Raw genomic sequence first — 19,321 nt, 5'->3', positions numbered from 1 at the left:
AATAAGTGTGTAGATAAAAATGCCTTTTGAAAACGAAGGAAAGGTAATGGGATGCTGGACTGTGACACTAAAGTATGCTTTTAAACAAGTCTAAACAAGAAAAAGAAACAGGATGTGTGGGCGGCAATCAATTATATCAGCGCTTACTTCTTTCAACAGGTTGAATATACAGATGGAGACGAGGATGTTGTGCAATATGTCCAAACTAGACACATCCATGCGAAGGAATGTTGGTGATGACGTCCATGCCTATTTAACATATTTAGTTTGTATTTGCTGCGTGTTTTGAGCTACAAACATATTTTTCAGTGGGGCTCTCTTAGCAAACATACAACGATGTATTCCATAACATTTTACATTTTTCCAGTGTTTAGTCATATTCTTTTTTATTTTCCGGCTAGGGTGCGGTTTTTCAGTGACCAAACCTGACTCATGCCTCAAATAGTCCTCGAAAAAACCCTACATAAATAATATTAATAACGCCATCAGCCTTACCTGAACTATACTTAACGTTAACGTATGTCACTTTTACTGCAACCTTATCTGCAAGGTGACTCGCTTGAAAGGCATTCGGTAAAAGATTATTGCTCAATCAAGGGCGTCCAAAGTTTTTTCGCCAATGTAAACTTTTTTTCCCCCCTCATCTACTGGAAACGACCGCCTACTTCCTCTCCATTGGGCACCTCTAGTTAATATCGAAGACATCTGTTGCATTTCAGAACCGTAGTGGCTATCAGAGCTGTCGCCGGGTGAGGAGGGGCGTGACCGATGTCTGCCCGAGGGGAATAAAACCAAGGTGAAATATCCGGGGGTCCCACCGCCCCGAGACCACTGGATGTATCAGTCCTGCGGAGGATCCAAATGCGTTTGGTATACACTTTCTCGAGTCTTCTCTGTTCTGTAAATGTGTTAGGGAATATAATCTCCAAAGTGTTTAAAGCAGAATGCATGCCATGCCTTTTCAGTCGTATAGGCTATAGGAAAAGTACGATACGATGTAACTTTATGGGCTGTTACAGTAGGCCTATGGATTTGAATGTCTGTACTGTAGTCGTTACACCGGCATGGTATTTGGTAAGAGCGACTGGGTTTTCTGATTTCTGTGGGGAGAAGGCACGGGAATATCAATTGCTTACTCAATGATCATTTGATTCAAAAGCTTAGGCATTTGTAGACTCTCTGTAGAAATTGACTGAAAACCAATGGGATCAAAAATGTAGAAAGTATTTGAATAAAGAAGGTTTAAACTAGTTTATGTTTTATGGATCCTGTTTTACAATTGAAATTAGGCTTACTGTGTACATGTGCAACTTTTTCATGGATGGGGTCAACGCAGTGCTATTATATTGGACTAACTACGCTAAAACCATGTCTGATGCCAGTAAGATAGTGCTTTGTGGTTGAAAGCAATAGAACGAGAACATAAAAATCTGATCAAATGTAGGTCTACCATCAGCTTTCACCCAAATCAATGTCGATTTTGAATAGAAGCTGCATCAGCAGTGTGGTTTATTGGGCAACGTCACTCCAATCAAAGGTTGTGTGCAGTACATTTGACGTCTGTGTCACTGTACTTTGAGACTCTTGTCATCTCTCTTGTCATCTTCGTTAAAGAGAAGATGGAAGTAAATTGAATGAAAAAGAAAATAGGTAAAGAGTTGGGTTCCATCCACCTTTAGTAACTTTCCCGGCTTATCACTTGTTTAGATTACAAGGTGGAATAATGTATCAGACTTTCCACATTTGAAGCAGTGTCAGATCCATTGACTGCCAGTATTGTAATCTACAATGTAATAGATTGGCAGATCTGACGTTCTGTAGGAAGGGGAACCGAACCGACTGTTCCGGGGTCCGTGATGGAACCGACTTTACATTTACATTTTTTGCATTTAGCAAACGCCTTATTCCAAAGCGACTTACAATCAACAATACATTTGACTAAGCAAGTGAATAATCAATTCACCAGTTGTAGCAGGAAGAGGCCAGGGGCTCAGGCCAGGGGCCATTGGCAGTTGTCGGCCTGCCTGTTGTGTATTCTCCCTAGGACCTTGGAGTACTCTGTAGGAGGTGACCTGATTTAACAGAGAAACTGCTCAACACAATAACAGTTTCATACAATTGTAGAATTGTTGACTAGCCTTAACGCTTCAACTGAATCAGTCATGTAGGATATTATATAACCCATGAGAGATTTGGGTTTAATGGTTCTTTGTTTTGTTTTCCCTGTTGAATATCATTGAATGACAATTTTCAGTCATGGCATTGGCAACGATCATCATGGAGAGAATTGGGCGCCTGTTCATCAACTTGCAGCAGGTCAGGCAGGTGCCCCAGATGCTCACGGAGGCAGCGCCTTCCCTGCCCGGCACCCTGAGGGACAGTGAGGTCCCCTGCCACTTCAGAGAGCGATACATCTACGCTGGCTACCGACCTCTCCACCAAGGTTGGCGCTACTACTTCCTGTCCCTCTTCCAACGCCACAATGAGACCATTAATGTGTGGACTCACCTGCTGGGGGTGCTGCTGGTCCTGAGGCAGTTCGCCCAGCTGGCTGAGACAGTGGACTTTGCCAGTGATACCCATGCATGGCCTCTCCTCATCCTTATCCTGTCCTCACTGACCTACATGACCTGCAGTACTTTTGCTCACCTACTGGGGGGCAAGTCTGAGCTCTGCAACTATATGTTTTTCTTCATGGACTATGTGGGAGTGGCACAGTACCAGTATGGAAGTGCTGTGGTTCACTTTTACTATGCTATTGAAGAGAACTGGCATGGATGTGTAAAGGTCATCTTCATGCCTGCTGCCATCATCCTCTGCTGTCTCTCCTGCCTCGGCTGCTGCTACGGGAAGTACTGCAATCACAAACTTCCATCCTGGGTGCGCAAGGTGGGCCAGGTGGTGCCCTCCACTGTTGCCTATGCATGGGATACCAGCCCTGTGTTCCAACGCCTCTTCTCCTGGCCCATGGCCAGTGGCGTACGTGACCCAGCCTTGATCTTCCATTTTGGCCAAGTTGCCTTCTTTATCTCCAGTGCCTTCTTCTTCACCAATCCACTGCCTGAGCGGTTGTTCCCTGGACACTGTAACTTTGTGGGGCAGGGGCATCAGTTGTTCCATGTGCTGCTGGTCCTCTGCACCCTCAGCCAGATTGAGGCCTCTCACCTCGACTACCTTGGCCGCCGTTCGCTCTACATACGTCTACACAGACACGGCGATGCTGCTCTCTTTGCAGGATTGTATGTAGCCACTTTGGTTGCCTGTGTCTTCATAGCAACCTTTATGATAGGGAAAGTGAGACGGCTGCTTGACTGCAGAGACAAATCCAAATAATACTGCAATACTACTAACTAGTACTAAAGTGTTGAATGTGTCTTTGGTCTACACACACTTCACACCTCGCCTGCTGGAGTATCTGCCACACCGGCTATTTTGTATGTATTAAATCTCAGATTTGGTGACCTTAATTAATTATAATATATATATATATATATATATATATATATATATATATATATATAATATAATCACATGTCTCAATGCTGAGTTTTCACCACGGAACAAGGTTATGACAATTGCACATTTCTTTTACATTTTACAACAATGTATTTGTATCTGCTGGATGAGTATCTTATCTTAAAGGGCTAGTTTACCCAAATTGCTAATTCACTATGAATGTGTGATGAAAGAGTATACCAATTCATTATTTTAAAGTAGTCTCTAGTCAACATTTATTTTTATTTTTCACAGAGAAAGGGCAGCAGATTGTGGACATGTTTTTGAATATCAACAACACTGCTAGAACTATTCTGTCTAGCCATCACATTGCATAGCCAACCTGATCAACTTTCCATTTGATAGCACTTTGATTGCAAGACAGATCATGTATCTTCTGCACACAAGATATTTCTGAAAGTCATAATCTTACTAATTTTAGTAATAACTGGATACTTCTCATTGGAGGGGTGGATAATATGGCTTGACTTCACCAAGTGCCAAGAATGTTTATATTAATCATACATAGAATATTTTAATAGTAAGCACATTGTGTATTCACTGTATCATGTCAAATGCTGGAAGGTGTTCTTTTGTGCCTTTTGAGTGAGTGTTTACTGATCATCATTGGAAGATGACGATGTTTGAAGCCAACACTGTAGAAAGCCTTTTTTAAAAAGGAACGAGGATAATGTTGATTAACTTTTTAATGTGCCTATGTTGTTTGTATTATCTTTTATTATGTTTGGGTGTGAAACTTTAGGCACTTCTACCCTCACTGTGTCAATCAAGTTGTTTAGTTTTTGCTCCTGCTACTGTATGTTCACTGCTTTGGGTCACATTATCATAGAATGCATTTGTTTAGTTGATATATGTACAGCGAAACATAAGGATCGGATGTGTGGGTCCAGTGATTTATTTTTGTTCTGGATCCTTGAAGTCCTGGTGCTGAATTGGGAAAGTCAGTATTATATTGAAATTATTCATTACTATGATGATTGTGCACTAAATGCCTAGTTTATTTCAGATGTATGCACTTGATACAGATCTATGTATGTTTTTATTCAATTGCTGCCTTTTCCTTTTGAGGGACCATATGGGAAGGATAGGAACATAGCTAATATATCCTAAGGCATAGACGGATCATGAAAAAATGGGCCCCTGGGCCTGGACGTGTAGAAAGCCCCCCCCCCCTCCCCAGCGCAAACACATTTTTTTTTAGAGCGCAAGTAAACACAATGCCAACAGCATATAAGACATACCGGTAGCCTACGTTTACCTGCATCTCAACAGGTTTTACAGCGGAGGAACACTCAAAGCCAACAGCACAATAACTAGAAAAAATTCACCTGTATTTCAACGACACAGGATTTACAACACAGGCATGCCACACTCCCTTTTTTTGAAGATCTAAGATGCCCAAGTAGTTTCCATTGTGTGGGGAATCTAGCAATTCATCACGCCCCCTAAATGCGAGACCCCTCTCCCCTAAGAACTTGATGACGGAGACAACTCTCCTAAGCACCTCTCTCCAATATTGCCTCTCTCCATCGATTTGCTTCATAAGGTCGGCGTCCACGGTGGCACATGTGATTCTCTGATGCAGGGCAAGCATGCAGGCTCGATGTTCTTCACTTCTCTCGTGCTCGCCGATTCGCTCTGGGTGTTTCCAGTCACAATAGCCAGTAACGAATGCAGCATGTGACTTAGTGGACAACAGCTTGCATGCAAAACAATAAATATTTCCTGTGAATGGGGAATACGTAATCCACTCTCTATCAACCACTTGGCTATTGGGCAAAATGCATTTCAGCTGTTCATTTGTTAATACTCTGGATTTGCCACCAATCCCACTATCCCTTACAGACGCTAGATAATGTGCACGCCGATTCTGGAACACTTTAACTCCTCTGTCAATTAGAACCGCTTTGGCCCGCTTACTTTGAGTAATCTCCCACAAAGCTGGGTCAGTTACGGTTTCAAACCAAGCCTCGCTCTCCTCTCTTTGAGTAGTCTGTAACTGATCCTCCATGTTAGCAGGCGGCGGAGGCGACACGCGTCGCCGTTTGGCCTCTTGAGCACCGGCCTGCTCCTCTTCCTCACTCGCCAGCACCAACAGTTGCCCTGGTGTTGCAGCATTCGCACTAGCACTAGCAGTGCTGCTGACTGGCTCTGGCTGTTGCTCATCTCCCACGATGGGCTCGTCAGCCTCCCCCGCAACCCTAATGTTGTTCTCTTCATTTGTTTTAATATTCTTGAAAAAATTTGAAATTCGAGGAACATGATGTAAAATATCAGATTGTTTTGCTTCTTTTTCTTTTTTTATCTTTCGTTTAGCTGCTCCACTTAATGTGTGAAGGTGCTCCATTTTACCTGTGCGTTGTCAGTCTCAAGTTCGTTGTTATTGACATTGACCTCGCGACCTGCACCAGTGTGACCTCGTGACCTGTCCCCGGTACACAAACTTTAATGGCGCCCTCTAGTGTCTAGTTTCTATAGCCTACTCATTAATCTAATGGGAATGTAGCCTGTATTCGCATTATAATCTGAGTAGGCTATAGAAACTATGTAGCCCACACAAGCTTCTCTTTTTTTTGCAAGACGTGGGCCCCTATAAAATTGTTCAAAATAGTATATTCAAAAGTATATTAAAAATAGTTTTTTTACGTTCATATAAGGAATCTCATTTGTCCCAGTTACAGTAGGACATTTTCTACCGGCATCCCTGCGACAAGAAATGCAAAGGGCCCCCTGATCTCTGGGGCCCCTGGGCCTGGGCCCGGTAGGCCCGTTCAGTAATATGTCTTTGTCCTAAGGGAGAGAATGGTTTTCCTCTTACCCAGGCTTTCTAAAGCCAGCTCTGGGGTTTTCCCCCTTTCCCCCTTTCTCTCTTTCGCCTGTTTTTGCACTGTGGTCTGGTGTATGCCAGAGTGGAGACTTGCTCTGATTGGCTCTTGCTTGAATGTTTCCATGGTTCCTGTAATTAAACATCAGTTCTGCCAGTGGGATTTAATAAAGGTGTAAGGAAATGGGGGTGCCAACTCATTTGTATATCGAAACAAACACATTGAGGTTTCCCTCTGCCTCCTAACTCTCTCTGGCTGTGGTACCTCCTCTGCCATACAACATGGGAGTGGTCGTTTCTCCCATCTCGTTTTTTTCCCCACCTGCAAAATTAACCCTCACACCACTTATTGTGACACATGTCAGGATTCATGGGCATTCAATTTGTAATACTCTGTTAAATATATGCCATTTGTAAAATGATAATAAAAAAACTCCTTGTTGCCCACATACTTTTCCATTCATTATGACTACTATAATATACAACTTCCCTCCATCAATGACATATTGAGTATGTGATGTTATATTGTGGCTAGCACAGTTTATTGTGTAATCCTTGTCTCAGAAATGCAACTCAAACCACACTTGTCAAATAGAAGGGAAATCTAGAGGACCACTGCCCCCATGTGGAGAGGCAATTAACCTGCTCTAAAGTACAAATCACATGAGCCATAGCTCCCAAATGCATGTTCTTCTTACTTCATCTATACTGTAATATCAATAGTGAAAATACCACAGTTCATCCGTTATCAGACTTAGCTGAGGTGCTGGAGCTGAAGAGTATCAAATAGAGTGAAAAAAGCAGCATGTTATTTTATTGCAAGCTCTCGGTCATAGACCTTCTTCAGGCATAAAGCAGTGACAAGTGAATGCATTAATATAAAGGGTTCAAACAACATCACTTGATTAGTCAATGCACAACACCTGTGTCAAATATTTCACCTAGAGGCTAGACATCAATGGAATTGTAGTCCTAGATTTAATGGACTACAAAAGCCACATACGCAAGTGTTCACTGAGACAAGAAACACCAAAATACATCAAATATGAACAATATATACACATAATAGAACAAAAAAACAATAGGTAAATGCATAGAACATATAGGGTCTATAGCAATGTATTAATAGCATAACACTCATGTAGAAATCCTCATTCAAACCTTGTGTTGAATTCCTAGGACTTCCTAGGGTGTGGATCCAAAAAAGCTCTCTCTGGCATAACCTCCTGTCAACATCACCCCCTCGCTGACATAATTATTTTTCTTGTACAGTGTGAGGCTCCCATTATTTAACTCAATCCACATCAAGAATAGACACTCCTTGGACTCGAGAGAATTTTAAATCAGGGTAAAATTAAATTAAATTGATTCATTAAATCAAATTCCAACAGTTCCTCAAGGCAAAACACATCATCCAAATATCTGTACCATCCATATTGACAAGCCAGCCTGGCCAGAGTTTTGGAGTCTGATTCCGGTCTTGGCCCTCTTCCTGGCTTGTGCACAGCATTTAGTCCCGGCCGCCAGCTCGGCTCCTCTATCCCGGGAAAACCCTGATTCAGCAGAGTGGGCCTGCTCTTGGACTCTCTCCACATTCCCCTCTGCCCAGCTCACAATAGTAGGGAACAGCCTGATTCCCTCATGATAAATATCTACATCATGCCAAGCTAAACCACTTTCATTAACACACTGTTCAGAATCACAGCTATATCCTCCCAGCCTCTGGCTGCAGAAATAGCAGCAATTGTAATCTTTATTCATCTGTTTATCCTCCTAATGGAGTTTTCAGTATGATGTAATGCATAGTTTGTTGTTTGTTTTAGTCACCACACCGTGACCGTGTACTTGTATCGTGATGTTGAGTTTTTCTCCATCTTCTCATCTCTATTAAATAGTATTTCAAACCTGCTAACTGCGACACTTTAAATGAATGTGCAACAATACTATGTGCAATATGACAACCCTAGGGTACATAAGGTTCAGATATAGGAAAAGTTAGGATATTTATAGCATAGCATAGAGTACAGCACAGTGTTTTATTTGTATAGTATAGTAGTATAGTAGATAGTGTACATAGCCTTTATTTATGTAAACCAGCTCTTTTCCCTTTTTTATTTTACCCTTGGCCCTCTTGTTTTTAGTTTTTTTTCCAAGCACCAGGGCCCCCCCCCTCCTAAATTTCGTTGTATGGTACCTGTACTGTATTAATGACAATAAAGACCATTCATTCATTCATTCATTCATTCATTCATAAGGCCAGAAGATGTCATATGTTTCAAAAGGAATAGAGGATGCACTTGAAATTGGGGTTGAATGCAGGATGGTAGTCAGATGAAAGGGAGGTAAATGTATCCTACTCGGATGTTGAACACAAATGTGATCGATGTTGAGAGGCCTAATGGATAAATATTTATTTGTTGAAAGTCTGAATCAGTTAACCAGTTAAAGTCTATGTCTTTAGAATAGTCTAAGTATTTTACTTTAGACTATTAGGCTACATTTGTGTTGATGATCAGGCCTCACAAACGATGTTTCCAGGGATCACGTTTCATATGTGTCATCATGATTGCCAGACATAAATGAATCCCAGAAAGCAAAGAAGTTTTATAACACATGATTACAATTCGTACTGGCCCTTTAAACCCCGCAACGAATAGCGGCTTTGCAGTCGCGGGAGGGAGAGGTGACTGTAGGCTACGGCGAGAGAACTGTTTAGCGTGAGACACAAAGGGATATTGAGAATCGCGATCATGGCCATCAAATTATATTACACCACCGTTACAGCTTCCAGGGAGGTGAGATAAAACGGATATAATGTTAATACTTTGCTTGCAGGTGGATATTTCTATTGTGACCTATTATGGACGAGCCTGAAAGACACACCCTAACGCCCTGCTGTCATTAACATCCCAGGATCTGAACATAATGCGATTTTTTTCACTTTAACTTTGTATCTGTGGACTAATTTATATCTCACCGAACTGATAATGTTACGGGTTTGAAGAGATGTTTATTTGGAGATGAACAAAACGCATAGTAAATGTAAACTCAACCCGAAAAGAAGACGGAAGTCACATTGTTCAACATTTTCTGTTTTATTTCCTCTATCTCTATGGGCGGCGAATCTCACCAGCCTAAAATACTATGGGGGCATTTTAACCCAGCATAATGTTTCGCGTATTTTAACCTGACATAATCGATGATGGCCTAGACGTGTAGGCTACCTGTCGTTTACCTGTACGGTGGCTGCGATGACTATACACATTCTCTGATCTCTAGATGAAACGGATGAATATTCAACCAACATTCCACTGTGTGTAGTTCGAATCGATTCCAAAATGTATCCAACATGTTACATTCGTATTCAAAAAGTTTCCATTCGCTCGCGCGTGGATACAATGTATCAACAAACTGTGCAAAGCATCCATGGTAAAACATCTGGTATCAATTACAAGGGAATTTGCTTTCGCGGTGTGCTATTATTGCATTGAGTTATGTAGCCTATAAGGTGGCATGGGGTCTTCTGTCAAAAACATATTTCAATCAAAGACCCCCAAACTAATCGTGTCTCTATTTGACGCCAATTTTAATGCTACACGTCATTAAGTCCTTATTATAATGCAAAACACCACATGACCCTATTCCCTTGTGAGTGTGAATGGACGATTTAATCGACTTTATTATAGTGTGTGCATTGTCTATTGAATGCCAGGCTGCAGTTGGTTCACCTAGGCGTGGTTACATAGCAAACATCCCCTCCCAACTTCCTCAATCCGGGCCAGAAAGATAGCGTTTGTCTATTAATCATCAACCACACGTTTGATCAACTCACAGCTTTTAAAGGCAAAGCATCACCATATGCCCCCAATTTTATCACAAGTTCACTGAAGTTCACTTTCTAAACTGTTATCTTTACAGTAACAGTGCAGATCCCAGACTATTTGCTGATACAATTGGTGAAGTTATAACTTGGATCCCTGAACTGATTCTTTTGGCTTCAGGTGAAGTCCCAGCAGGCGGAGGTGATGCGAATCCTTGAGAGCAAAAGCATTCAATACGAGCTGATTGACATCTCTGTGGGAGTAGAGGTCAGAGACCAAATGAGAGGCAAAGCAGGAAACCCCACGGCTGTCCCGCCCCAAATCTTCAACGAGGACCAGTACTGTGGGGTAAGGATGAGTGACTTGTATGGTCATTTCTTTTTCATTCATTAGGTTTTATGTTACAGTGTTTTTCCTGACTGAAAGGAGAACAGCATGTATAATGATGTTAACTTTGTTTTTTTTCTCCAGAACTACGAAATGTTTTCAGAGGCAGTGGAGGCAGACACAATGGACCAATTTCTGAAGATGGCATGAGGACCATCCCCTCCCCATCTCACCCCTCAATGGAGGCTTGACAACCTCTCTGCGTTGCCCACCCCCCTTTGTCTGAATGCCATGATGAATGCCAAATACATGCAACCAACCAATCATATGGGAACACACACACACACACACACACACACACACACACACACACCCTACCACACCATTGGACTCTTACCTAACCACTGTTAATATGATTGTTTATGTTTTATAATGCTTATGCTCTTTTTTCCTCTCCACTTCTTCATAGTCCTTTCTTGTCTGTCACTAATGTCACTAATTCGTCTTAGTCTGCTTGGGATCAATGGAACACCTAGATTTGTGGTAATTAGGTCAACTAATCTGGTCTGTGACCACATGATCACTGAAGATGAAACTAATCCATAGGCAAACATTCACTAGGAATCTTCATGATCTCTTTCATACCAAACACAAACAGAATGCTTGGTCCTCCTCACTAGTCTTAATACTGTGTTTTCAATTTCTGGCCTTCAGCTTCCCATGCTGTTGATGAACTTATACCATGGAGAGTGTGGGGTCATTAATTACAGAACCCCAAAGAAAAGAACTGTAGCACAGAGTAAACACATTCCATTCTACTCCGGTCCTAACATTTAATACATCGCAGGCCATTGGTGTCAAAGGTCCATGTTAGAAAAGAGAATCCACTATGGAAAGTTACAGTATAGTTAAAAAGCAGACAGCATTCCATGATGTTAATCTTGGTGCCAATACATAACTGAGAAAGTGTTTTACAGATGCGTATAGCATTCACCTTTGTCCTGAATATGAAATCATGCTTACTCTCCTCTACTCATGTCTATTAAATGCTGTATTGTCTTGACCATGTACATTTTCTGGGTATTTCCAAGTTGTCAATCTCAATCTTGAATTGACTTAAAGAAGTTAAAGAGAAGAAAGTTACATTACAGCAACACATCATTACTGCAAAACAGCAGAGCTGGTGTAGTATAAATCCCATACTGTACCTTTCAATCCCCATAACTGTTCAGGTCCTGCTTCATTCCTGTAATATCTGCACTAACTGTACATCTACAAGGATGCAGTAAATATGACTATGCACTGAAACTGCCTCATTTTCTCACTATTGTAACACTTTGCTGCCCTGAGTGGTCAAAAGCCTGTGAACAGACTACATCTCAGCCTTAGCTGAAGCTCACCACATGGGAAAGTCAAAGGCATCACTTTTAGTGCTTTTAAGTGTACTTTTGCACTCTTCCAATTGGTTTTGATCCTTGGGATGTTGAAGAAAATGTATGTGCTGTTTCATGTGTGGAGTCCCACATCTTACCCCAGTATTTTGCCTACCCTTTTTTCAAGGATTTGAGAAATTTGGCCCCCAGTGTCTTTCCATTGCCGTACCTGAGCATACCTATTATATCTCCAGCATGTATATCTGGGTATGTAGGTGTGGGACCTCTGCTCATCACTAATTATGGCAGCCTTCACAGACAATGTTTGTGCACTGTTTTGTCATTCGATATTAGTAGATGTGTTTGCCTGTCTTTGATGTGTAGATATTCGCTATCAACAATATTACATTCCATGTCTTTCTTCAAGCTCCAGCTTTGCTTTTGGACCAATACCTCTTTGGCCCAAAAAAGAAAATGAGAATAGGGAATGAGATGTTGTCTTCCAAGAAGATTGTGAAAAAAAGTGATTCATGGGTCAAATAAAATGGAATTCTGTCTATTTGTGTGTGTTTTGTTTGTGTTTATTACTAGTGAAAGTGTGAAACCTAGAGTTTTCTTTTGACCTTGACATTTAAAGAAATACAAGTTAGGATTAATTGGCTCTTGCACTGCTCAAGTAAATTATGAATGTATTCTTAACTATAATAATATGAGACAATACAAGCAAGTGTTATGGTTGCTCTTAACAAACAGGAGCAAAAGAGTAGGCTAATCAAATAATTTAAAAAAATGTAATTGAAAAAGGTTGAGTCATTCATAATATATTTATAAGATATGTATTGATGTTAATGTTTTTGCAACTCATATGTGATAACTTGATTAAGACATAGCCTCCACTGCAGTGTTCTGTCTGCATCTCATTAAGGAATGTTACAGGCTGCTGTGTGATCTGCTACTTGCCCCAAAGAGAACCCGTTTCTAATTAACAAGTACTCCAACTTTTTATCCAGCCATCCTCCACTCTGAGTAAAATGGTCACTGAATAGTTGGACAAAGATACTGAGACAGGCCATGCTGTGTTCATAGTTATTTGGTAATATGCATACTAACGTCTGATTCGACTTAATTCTCAATAAGATTGGGTTGATTGTTAAACATCTTGAAATTCAAATCTGTGATGACTGTACAACAATAAGTAGGCCTTGTGGTTATAAAAGACATCACACATCATTATAAGTACTGTTATAATGTAGTTATTTAGGCCACAGGGGTTAGAGCATGGACACCACTGAAGTGCTCACATGACATTATGTGATGCTTCATGTTGTAATACAATCATGATTCAACTGAGTCATTAGGACAATAGTTAATTAATTGGTTGTTCTACATTATCACAGTCTCGCCTGTCATTTTAAAGGGACTAATATTGACACATGATCGGGCACAGGTACTTAATTATTTATTCCCCCTTAGCTTTCCCTGTTCACCTCTGTGTTGATGGGAACTGCAAACCCTATCTGCACACTGCATGCACCTGATGGTGGAATGTCAAAAGTATCAACCCGACATATTTGAACTGCATGAGACAGCGACAGACAAGAATAATTACAAGAAAGAATTTGCCTCATTGCCTCAAGGTGTAATTCTATTTACACAGAGGTACTTCCAAAAAATGTATTGCTTCCAAATATGTTGCAATTTCCTGTCATGCTGCTCATCCCACATACCTGTCACATTTATGGAAGCTTCTGTCTGCCACTCCACCACTTGAACTACCGAGGAGAGAATATTGCATAATGGGCTACTTTAATAACTCTTGCAATCCTATTAGAACCATTTGGGGCAAGACATTTACCCTTTAGGTTTGACATATATATTTTACATACATTCATATTGCATAAATACACTTGACTTGCTTTGGGCCATATTGGCTACAGAAACCTCCCATCCATTTGAGGGCGATACTGTGCTGCTCCAGAAGAAGCTCCGTGCAGTTCCTCTTAGCTGCAGCAGAGGGCAGCAGTGCGCAACGCCGATGTTTAATTTGCCGACCCACACCAAGAAGAAGAGGAAGAAGACAAACAAGGAAGCAATAATTTGACAGCTGCGATTGTGTGACATCAAGGTAACGACAATGAATTACATTTCTTACATGCTTTCTTGACAAATCCTCGATAAATACCGGTGATATTGATTTTTAACACATTGTGCATAATAACCTTTCGTTTGCTATAAACACCCTGGGTCCCATTATATGTAGCTAAGAAGAATGACAGTTCAATATGAATGAGAAATGCAGAATGAAAGTAAACAGGAAAGCCATTAGTTCATAAATGAACATTGTGAAGTTTCTTTTAGAGTACAAGTATGCTAGCCTGCATGTCTAGCTCGTTTGGCTCGTGCATGGTGGGTGTTTTTGTGAATGGACAAGACGTCACACACGATCCACTAGTTTCCATGCTAAATCTTTCCTTGGTAGTTTTGAGGCTAGTTAAGTGTTGCTGACAAACAATTGAGAATGAATGTATAGGAATTAACAATGTATATAACATAGGATATTGCACCAACAAATGTTATTGAAAGGTGGAAACATGAATAAACTAAGGTACTTACTAAGAAGGCTTAATTGTAACAATAAGGATGGGATATCAGTACATTTAAAAGCATTTGTCAGTCACACACATCTCCAACAAAAGGAATGGGAAGGCACACAGGCCGCTCTATGTGGCGTCCAGAGCAACAGGCTGGTGTGTGAGGAGAAGGATGGCAAACAGGGGTAGTGGAAGCAGGTGTGTGGGGAGTAGAGGCGGGTAGGGGGCGTGTCGTGAGGGGTACAGTCATTTGGGAACCTATTCAAGGAGTGTCTCTTTAACAAACATGATAGAAGGCTCTTGGTGTTTTACTTTGTAGTTTCACACATATTATGACATGTTCTCTAGTCTAGCAACAGCTGGAGTTTAATGTTCTCTATCTATCCCTGGTCTTAAACACCAGCTAAAGAATGACTATGATATGTTCACCTCAAGGAGACAGTATTCAAAATCAGAAATCAACATCTTGTTTTTAGATGTTACTGCCAATGTTCCTAACTGTTACAAAAGTACTTAATCTTGTAAATAAATCAAAATCAAATGTGAGTCTCTCTTTGAATTCAGCTTCTTTAATGCTGGATAAAGACAAAGCTCATACATTTCACCCCACCCCTCCCCTCCCCTCTCCTCAGAGTGAAGCCACATGAGGAAATGAGTGTCCCAGATTACATGCAGTGTGCGGAGGACCACCAGACAGTCCTGGTGGTGGTCCAGCCCGTGGGAATAGTACCCGAGGACCAGTTTTTCAGGATCTACAAGCGCATCGCCAGCGTCAGCCAGGTCACCATCCGTGACTCCCAGCGTCTCCTCTACATCCGCTACCGCCATCACTACCTGCCTGAGAACAACGAGTGGGGGGACTTCCAGACCCACCGCAAAGTGGTGGGCCTCGTCGCCGTGACAACCTGCACCTCTGCTAAGGAGTGGCCCCAGACCTCGGACCGCTTCCATGCGCAGAAGGAGGTGTTTGGCTCCACGCTGTACGACTCCCGTCTGCTGGTGTTTGGCCTCCAGGGTGAGATCGCTGAGCAGCAGCGCACAGATGTGGCCTTCTACTCCGACTATGACGACTGTCCGGATGTGGAGAGGAGGGTTGAGGACTTTGTGGAGTCTATATTCATTGTGCTGGAGTCCAAGAGGCTGGACAGGGCCACCGACAAGTCTGGGGACAAGATCCCCCTGCTCTGTGTTCCCTTTGAGAAGAAAGACTTTGTGGGCCTTGACACTGATAGTAGGTGAGTTATTTTCTTTAGCGCAAGGTAAGTTTGTTAAAAGTGTGTTGCTTGTGTTGCCCCCTTATTGACATTTCAGTGATTAACGATTTTGGAAGTTTCCAAATGAGGGATTGATTTTCAGATAATAAGAAATAAGTTAGCCCTATATTCACAATTATGCAATTGATTGTGTCTGAATAGGAGGATAATTGTCAAGCCAAATACAGCAGTGTGATGGTTGATATGGTGATGAAAAAAGTCTGACTGAATGTTTCTCTGTTCTGTTCGTCAAGATGCTCATTACATGTTGCCAAGGACAACCTTGCCTGTTTTCCTCTCAAAAGTCTTTTTTTTGTTGCTTCTTTTCTTTGTTTATCTTGGTTTACTTGTCTTTCTCCTTTTTTCTTTCATACTGTCCTGTGAGTTTATTGTTGGGTGTGAAAAGGTGAGCTGTTAGACACATTTTAGTTGAGCCATCCCTGTTCCATCAGCTTTAGCCTGCCCTAAAATGACATGCCTCAGTGCTCTTGTGCATGGGTTCATAGCTGAAAGCCAAACTTATCACTCCTCCTTTGAATTAAATAAATCACGAAACACAGTCCTAATTTGTGTATATATCAGTCTTCTCAGTCAAATGTCTGTAAATAAGGAATTAATGAAACATGTCCTGTATCTATTATTAGACTATAAGTAGCGTGAGTATAGCTCTCCCTTAGCTGATTTGTTGCCTATTTACTAACATAAGACATTTTGGTCTGCCCCTGTACCTTTGTAGTAGGCCTAACTCTGTTGTGACTTTAGTCACAACATTGTATGAACATCCTGTCACAGTTCACTAGTAACTGCTTTGTAATTGCATAGGAATTGAGTTGAGCTGTTACTTTTATAAGATGAAGTATATCATATAAAATCACAGCATATTCTTCCCTCATTTAGGGCTGTTATAATTTTTAAGGAGGAGCAGATAATTTGGATTTGCAGAGCAAATGACACCATGCAAGCAGTGAGACTTATGAAGATTTGTTCAGGCTTCCAGGAACTTGATGATTGGGAAGGTTAAGTGTCTCCCCCTATGGAACTATTCTGCTGCTGCATTAAACCTCACTACATGGACTACATGGATCTCATATTGGGATTCATGGAGGGATGTAGCTAGCTATCACCTTAGCTTGGCTGATCATTGCACTCACATACAAAAGCATGAATTTGATAAGATATCCAAGTTCTACTACGCAATGAAAGATATAGCCTACCCTTTAGTTTTTTTAGTTTTTTCTGAGTGGCAGTCCCACTCATATTTTTCATTGTATTGGACATACAGTGAAGACAGCCAGGAAAGTAAGGAAAAAAAATCCACTGTTCCATTCCATTTGTCTCCTCTGTTTTGACACATCATGCTCTCTCTTAGGCAGTCAGGGTTGACCCTTGACCTTCCCACACTCTCAGGTCCCAGTTAAGAGTCTCAGAGGTCTTGCAATACTGGCCCCTCTTACAAACAGTGTTGTTGACCCTCCTCGTCAATCCTTATGTGTTCATGTGCAAGACTTCAGTATAGGAGTAGGCCTACTGGTTTTTACTTTTGCTTTGTTGTTCCGTTCCCCCCTTTGCTTGTGCTGTCCCACCCCTCGTATGCACCCTTGTAACTCATAAGATTAATTCAACAGTGAGTCTTATCTGCTGGCACCCTATGAAACGTTGGTAAGATTCGAAATGCCAATCATTTTAATTTGGAAACCGAAAGAATAAAAAAAGTGTAAAAAAAAGCTGTATTGTTTTTAGGGATATCTTTATCAACTGTTATACTTGGCTATTCAAAGCCATCAATGCACTGTGCAGCACAGTACTCTGCAGTGTGCCACTCATGTCTGTTGACAGTGCTCTACCATGTGTATGACGGGGTGTTTTCTTCCTCCATCTCTTCTTCCTCAGGCACTACAAGAAGCGCTGCCAGGGCCGTATGAGGAAGCATGTGGGGGACCTGTGTCTGCAGGCGGGCATGTTGCAGGACGCCCTGGTCCACTATCACATGGCCGTGGAGCTGCTGCGCTCTGTCAACGACTTCCTGTGGCTGGGGGGTAAGCCTGTGGAAAGGAGGAGGACAATCCTCAATCGCCCACCCACTCAAAGCCGACAATACTCTGCCTGCAACATGCACTGTAGATGTTCATAGTTCTGCTTGTGATTTTATGATGAAAAAAAAAATACAAATAAACATACCTACATAAATGCAGGTCGAAAATATCGCTTCAGGCTACCAACTGTTGGTTATAAAAAAAAACTTGATTTGGCATCCAACATTTACCATAGTGTAAAACGGTCCATTATGTCTTGTTTGCAGCTGCCTTAGAGGGCTTGTGTTCAGCCTCGGTTATCTTCCACTACCCTGGGGGCACAGCAGGGAAGGCTGCAGCAGGCCGCAAACCCAGCATCTCTCAGGCAGCGGATGCAGGGAAAAGGCACAGGCCAGGTAAGCTCACCAACCGTCAGTCTCATAGACCCCGTGATGGGACTGCAAAGGTATTCAGTTCGGTCAGTACCAAACCGTGGAAGGTTTCCATATGTTTCTGTCATGGTTGAGTGACGTTTGCAGCGAGGGAATGTCACTGCTTAATGTGTGGCCAAAGCAACCCAAGCTTTGCTCAGCCCAGCTTCTTGTTTTGTGTTGTGTGTGCACCGAAACAGAGAAATCCTCCCGATAACCCCTCAACCCTAACCTATTTGTAAGCTCTTAACATCATGCATCTCTATCTTAACTCAGCTGTTTACATGTTATTAACATGTTATTTTCTTTAGGCCAAACCCCTAAATAACACATAATAGAATGGCATATAACATACTTCATGGCAAGAGAAAAAAGATGTCATGGGAACTGTTAAGAGCTGAAAAACAGAGCTCCAATTTTGCTCTAAACTGGACAACGTCCTATTTTAGGATGTCATGTTATTTTCCTCCTTAAAGGGAGCGGGAGCTTTCTGTGTTGGCTTGATTCAATTATGGGAAGAGGGCTACTAAGGATTGTCAATAGGCCTAACATATGGGTTGTCATCCTGCTTGCCTGCTGGGCCTAATAAAGGCTGTGGATAAAGGATGATTTAGTTCTACCGAACACAGAAACAGTTCAGTTCTAAAGCATGGAAACATGGAACCTTGTTGATTTGCCCTCAAATTACCATTTGGCTCATTGTTAAATGATCATCACGTTGATTTACATATTTCACATTTATTGGTGTGATTGCAATTGATGGCCATAGACCCCATGTATGCTATGCACTATATCACAATCCAGGAGCCTGCATTGTGATTGCCATTCTACATTCATTTTTTACAAATGATTGCATCCAAAAATATACAGTACTAGAATCCTGCAGTGATTAGGACTACTCACAGTACCCCAGTGTATGACAGGGCTCTGAAAGTCTGTTTTAAATTAAAATGGTATTGGCTAAACTGTAGAAAGTGTAATGTGTGTGTGATTATCAAGCGGTGGCAGCACTGAAGCAGCTTGTTTCGCCACTAACATTGCTTTGATTAACTGCACTTGTGTCATAGAGTGAATCTGCATTCTCTCTCTCTGTCTGTAGGGGCACAGGAGGTTCTCATTGACCCAGGTATGGTATGACACTAACCCGCGTAGCTATAGAAATCTGCCTGTGTT

General features: G+C 41.6%; 3 protein-coding genes across 3 annotated transcripts in view; all 3 read left to right on the top strand.

Moving 5' to 3' along the window:
• Positions 1 to 2,271: 2,271 nt before the first annotated feature.
• On the top strand, positions 2,272 to 3,333 carry paqr7a (progestin and adipoQ receptor family member VII, a; the record flags this gene model as incomplete). Its single annotated transcript, XM_080532444.1, has 1 exon — positions 2,272 to 3,333. The coding sequence occupies exon 1, from the start codon at positions 2,278 to 2,280 to the stop codon at positions 3,331 to 3,333; it is 1,056 nt and encodes a 351-aa protein (XP_080388570.1). The 5' UTR covers positions 2,272 to 2,277.
• Positions 3,334 to 9,010: 5,677 nt separating this feature from the next.
• On the top strand, positions 9,011 to 12,409 carry sh3bgrl3 (SH3 domain binding glutamate-rich protein like 3). Its single transcript, XM_080532445.1, has 3 exons — positions 9,011 to 9,135; positions 10,342 to 10,509; positions 10,633 to 12,409. Exons 1-3 carry the CDS (start codon positions 9,091 to 9,093, stop codon positions 10,696 to 10,698), a joined length of 279 nt encoding a protein of 92 aa, XP_080388571.1. The 5' UTR covers positions 9,011 to 9,090; the 3' UTR covers positions 10,699 to 12,409.
• Positions 12,410 to 13,936: 1,527 nt separating this feature from the next.
• Positions 13,937 to 19,321, top strand: part of trappc9 (trafficking protein particle complex subunit 9) — a 203,413-nt gene continuing 198,028 nt past the window's right edge. Inside the window, exons 1-4 of the mRNA XM_080532446.1 lie at positions 13,937 to 13,986; positions 15,085 to 15,687; positions 17,596 to 17,741; positions 18,005 to 18,133. Coding sequence (XP_080388572.1) covers positions 15,104 to 15,687; positions 17,596 to 17,741; positions 18,005 to 18,133 — 859 coding nt within the window. The 5' untranslated portion in view covers positions 13,937 to 13,986; positions 15,085 to 15,103. The remainder of the gene's footprint in view (positions 13,987 to 15,084; positions 15,688 to 17,595; positions 17,742 to 18,004; positions 18,134 to 19,321) is intronic.

This window comes from Nansenia antarctica (genome assembly GCF_963989245.1).
Source record: "Nansenia antarctica genome assembly, chromosome: 5".
NCBI lineage: Eukaryota > Metazoa > Chordata > Actinopteri > Argentiniformes > Microstomatidae > Nansenia > Nansenia antarctica.
This window is presented reverse-complemented; position numbering and strand designations above follow the sequence as displayed.

Bases quoted from the DNA above. Each gene is read 5' to 3' on its own strand.
- sh3bgrl3 (XM_080532445.1), top strand. From the start codon at position 9,091: ATGGCCATCAAATTATATTACACCACCGTTACAGCTTCCAGGGAG. The intron at 9,136-10,341 runs GTGAGATAAAAC...TTTTGGCTTCAG, and splicing joins CCGTTACAGCTTCCAGGGAG to GTGAAGTCCCAGCAGGCGGA. The intron at 10,510-10,632 runs GTAAGGATGAGT...TTTTTTCTCCAG, and splicing joins ACGAGGACCAGTACTGTGGG to AACTACGAAATGTTTTCAGA.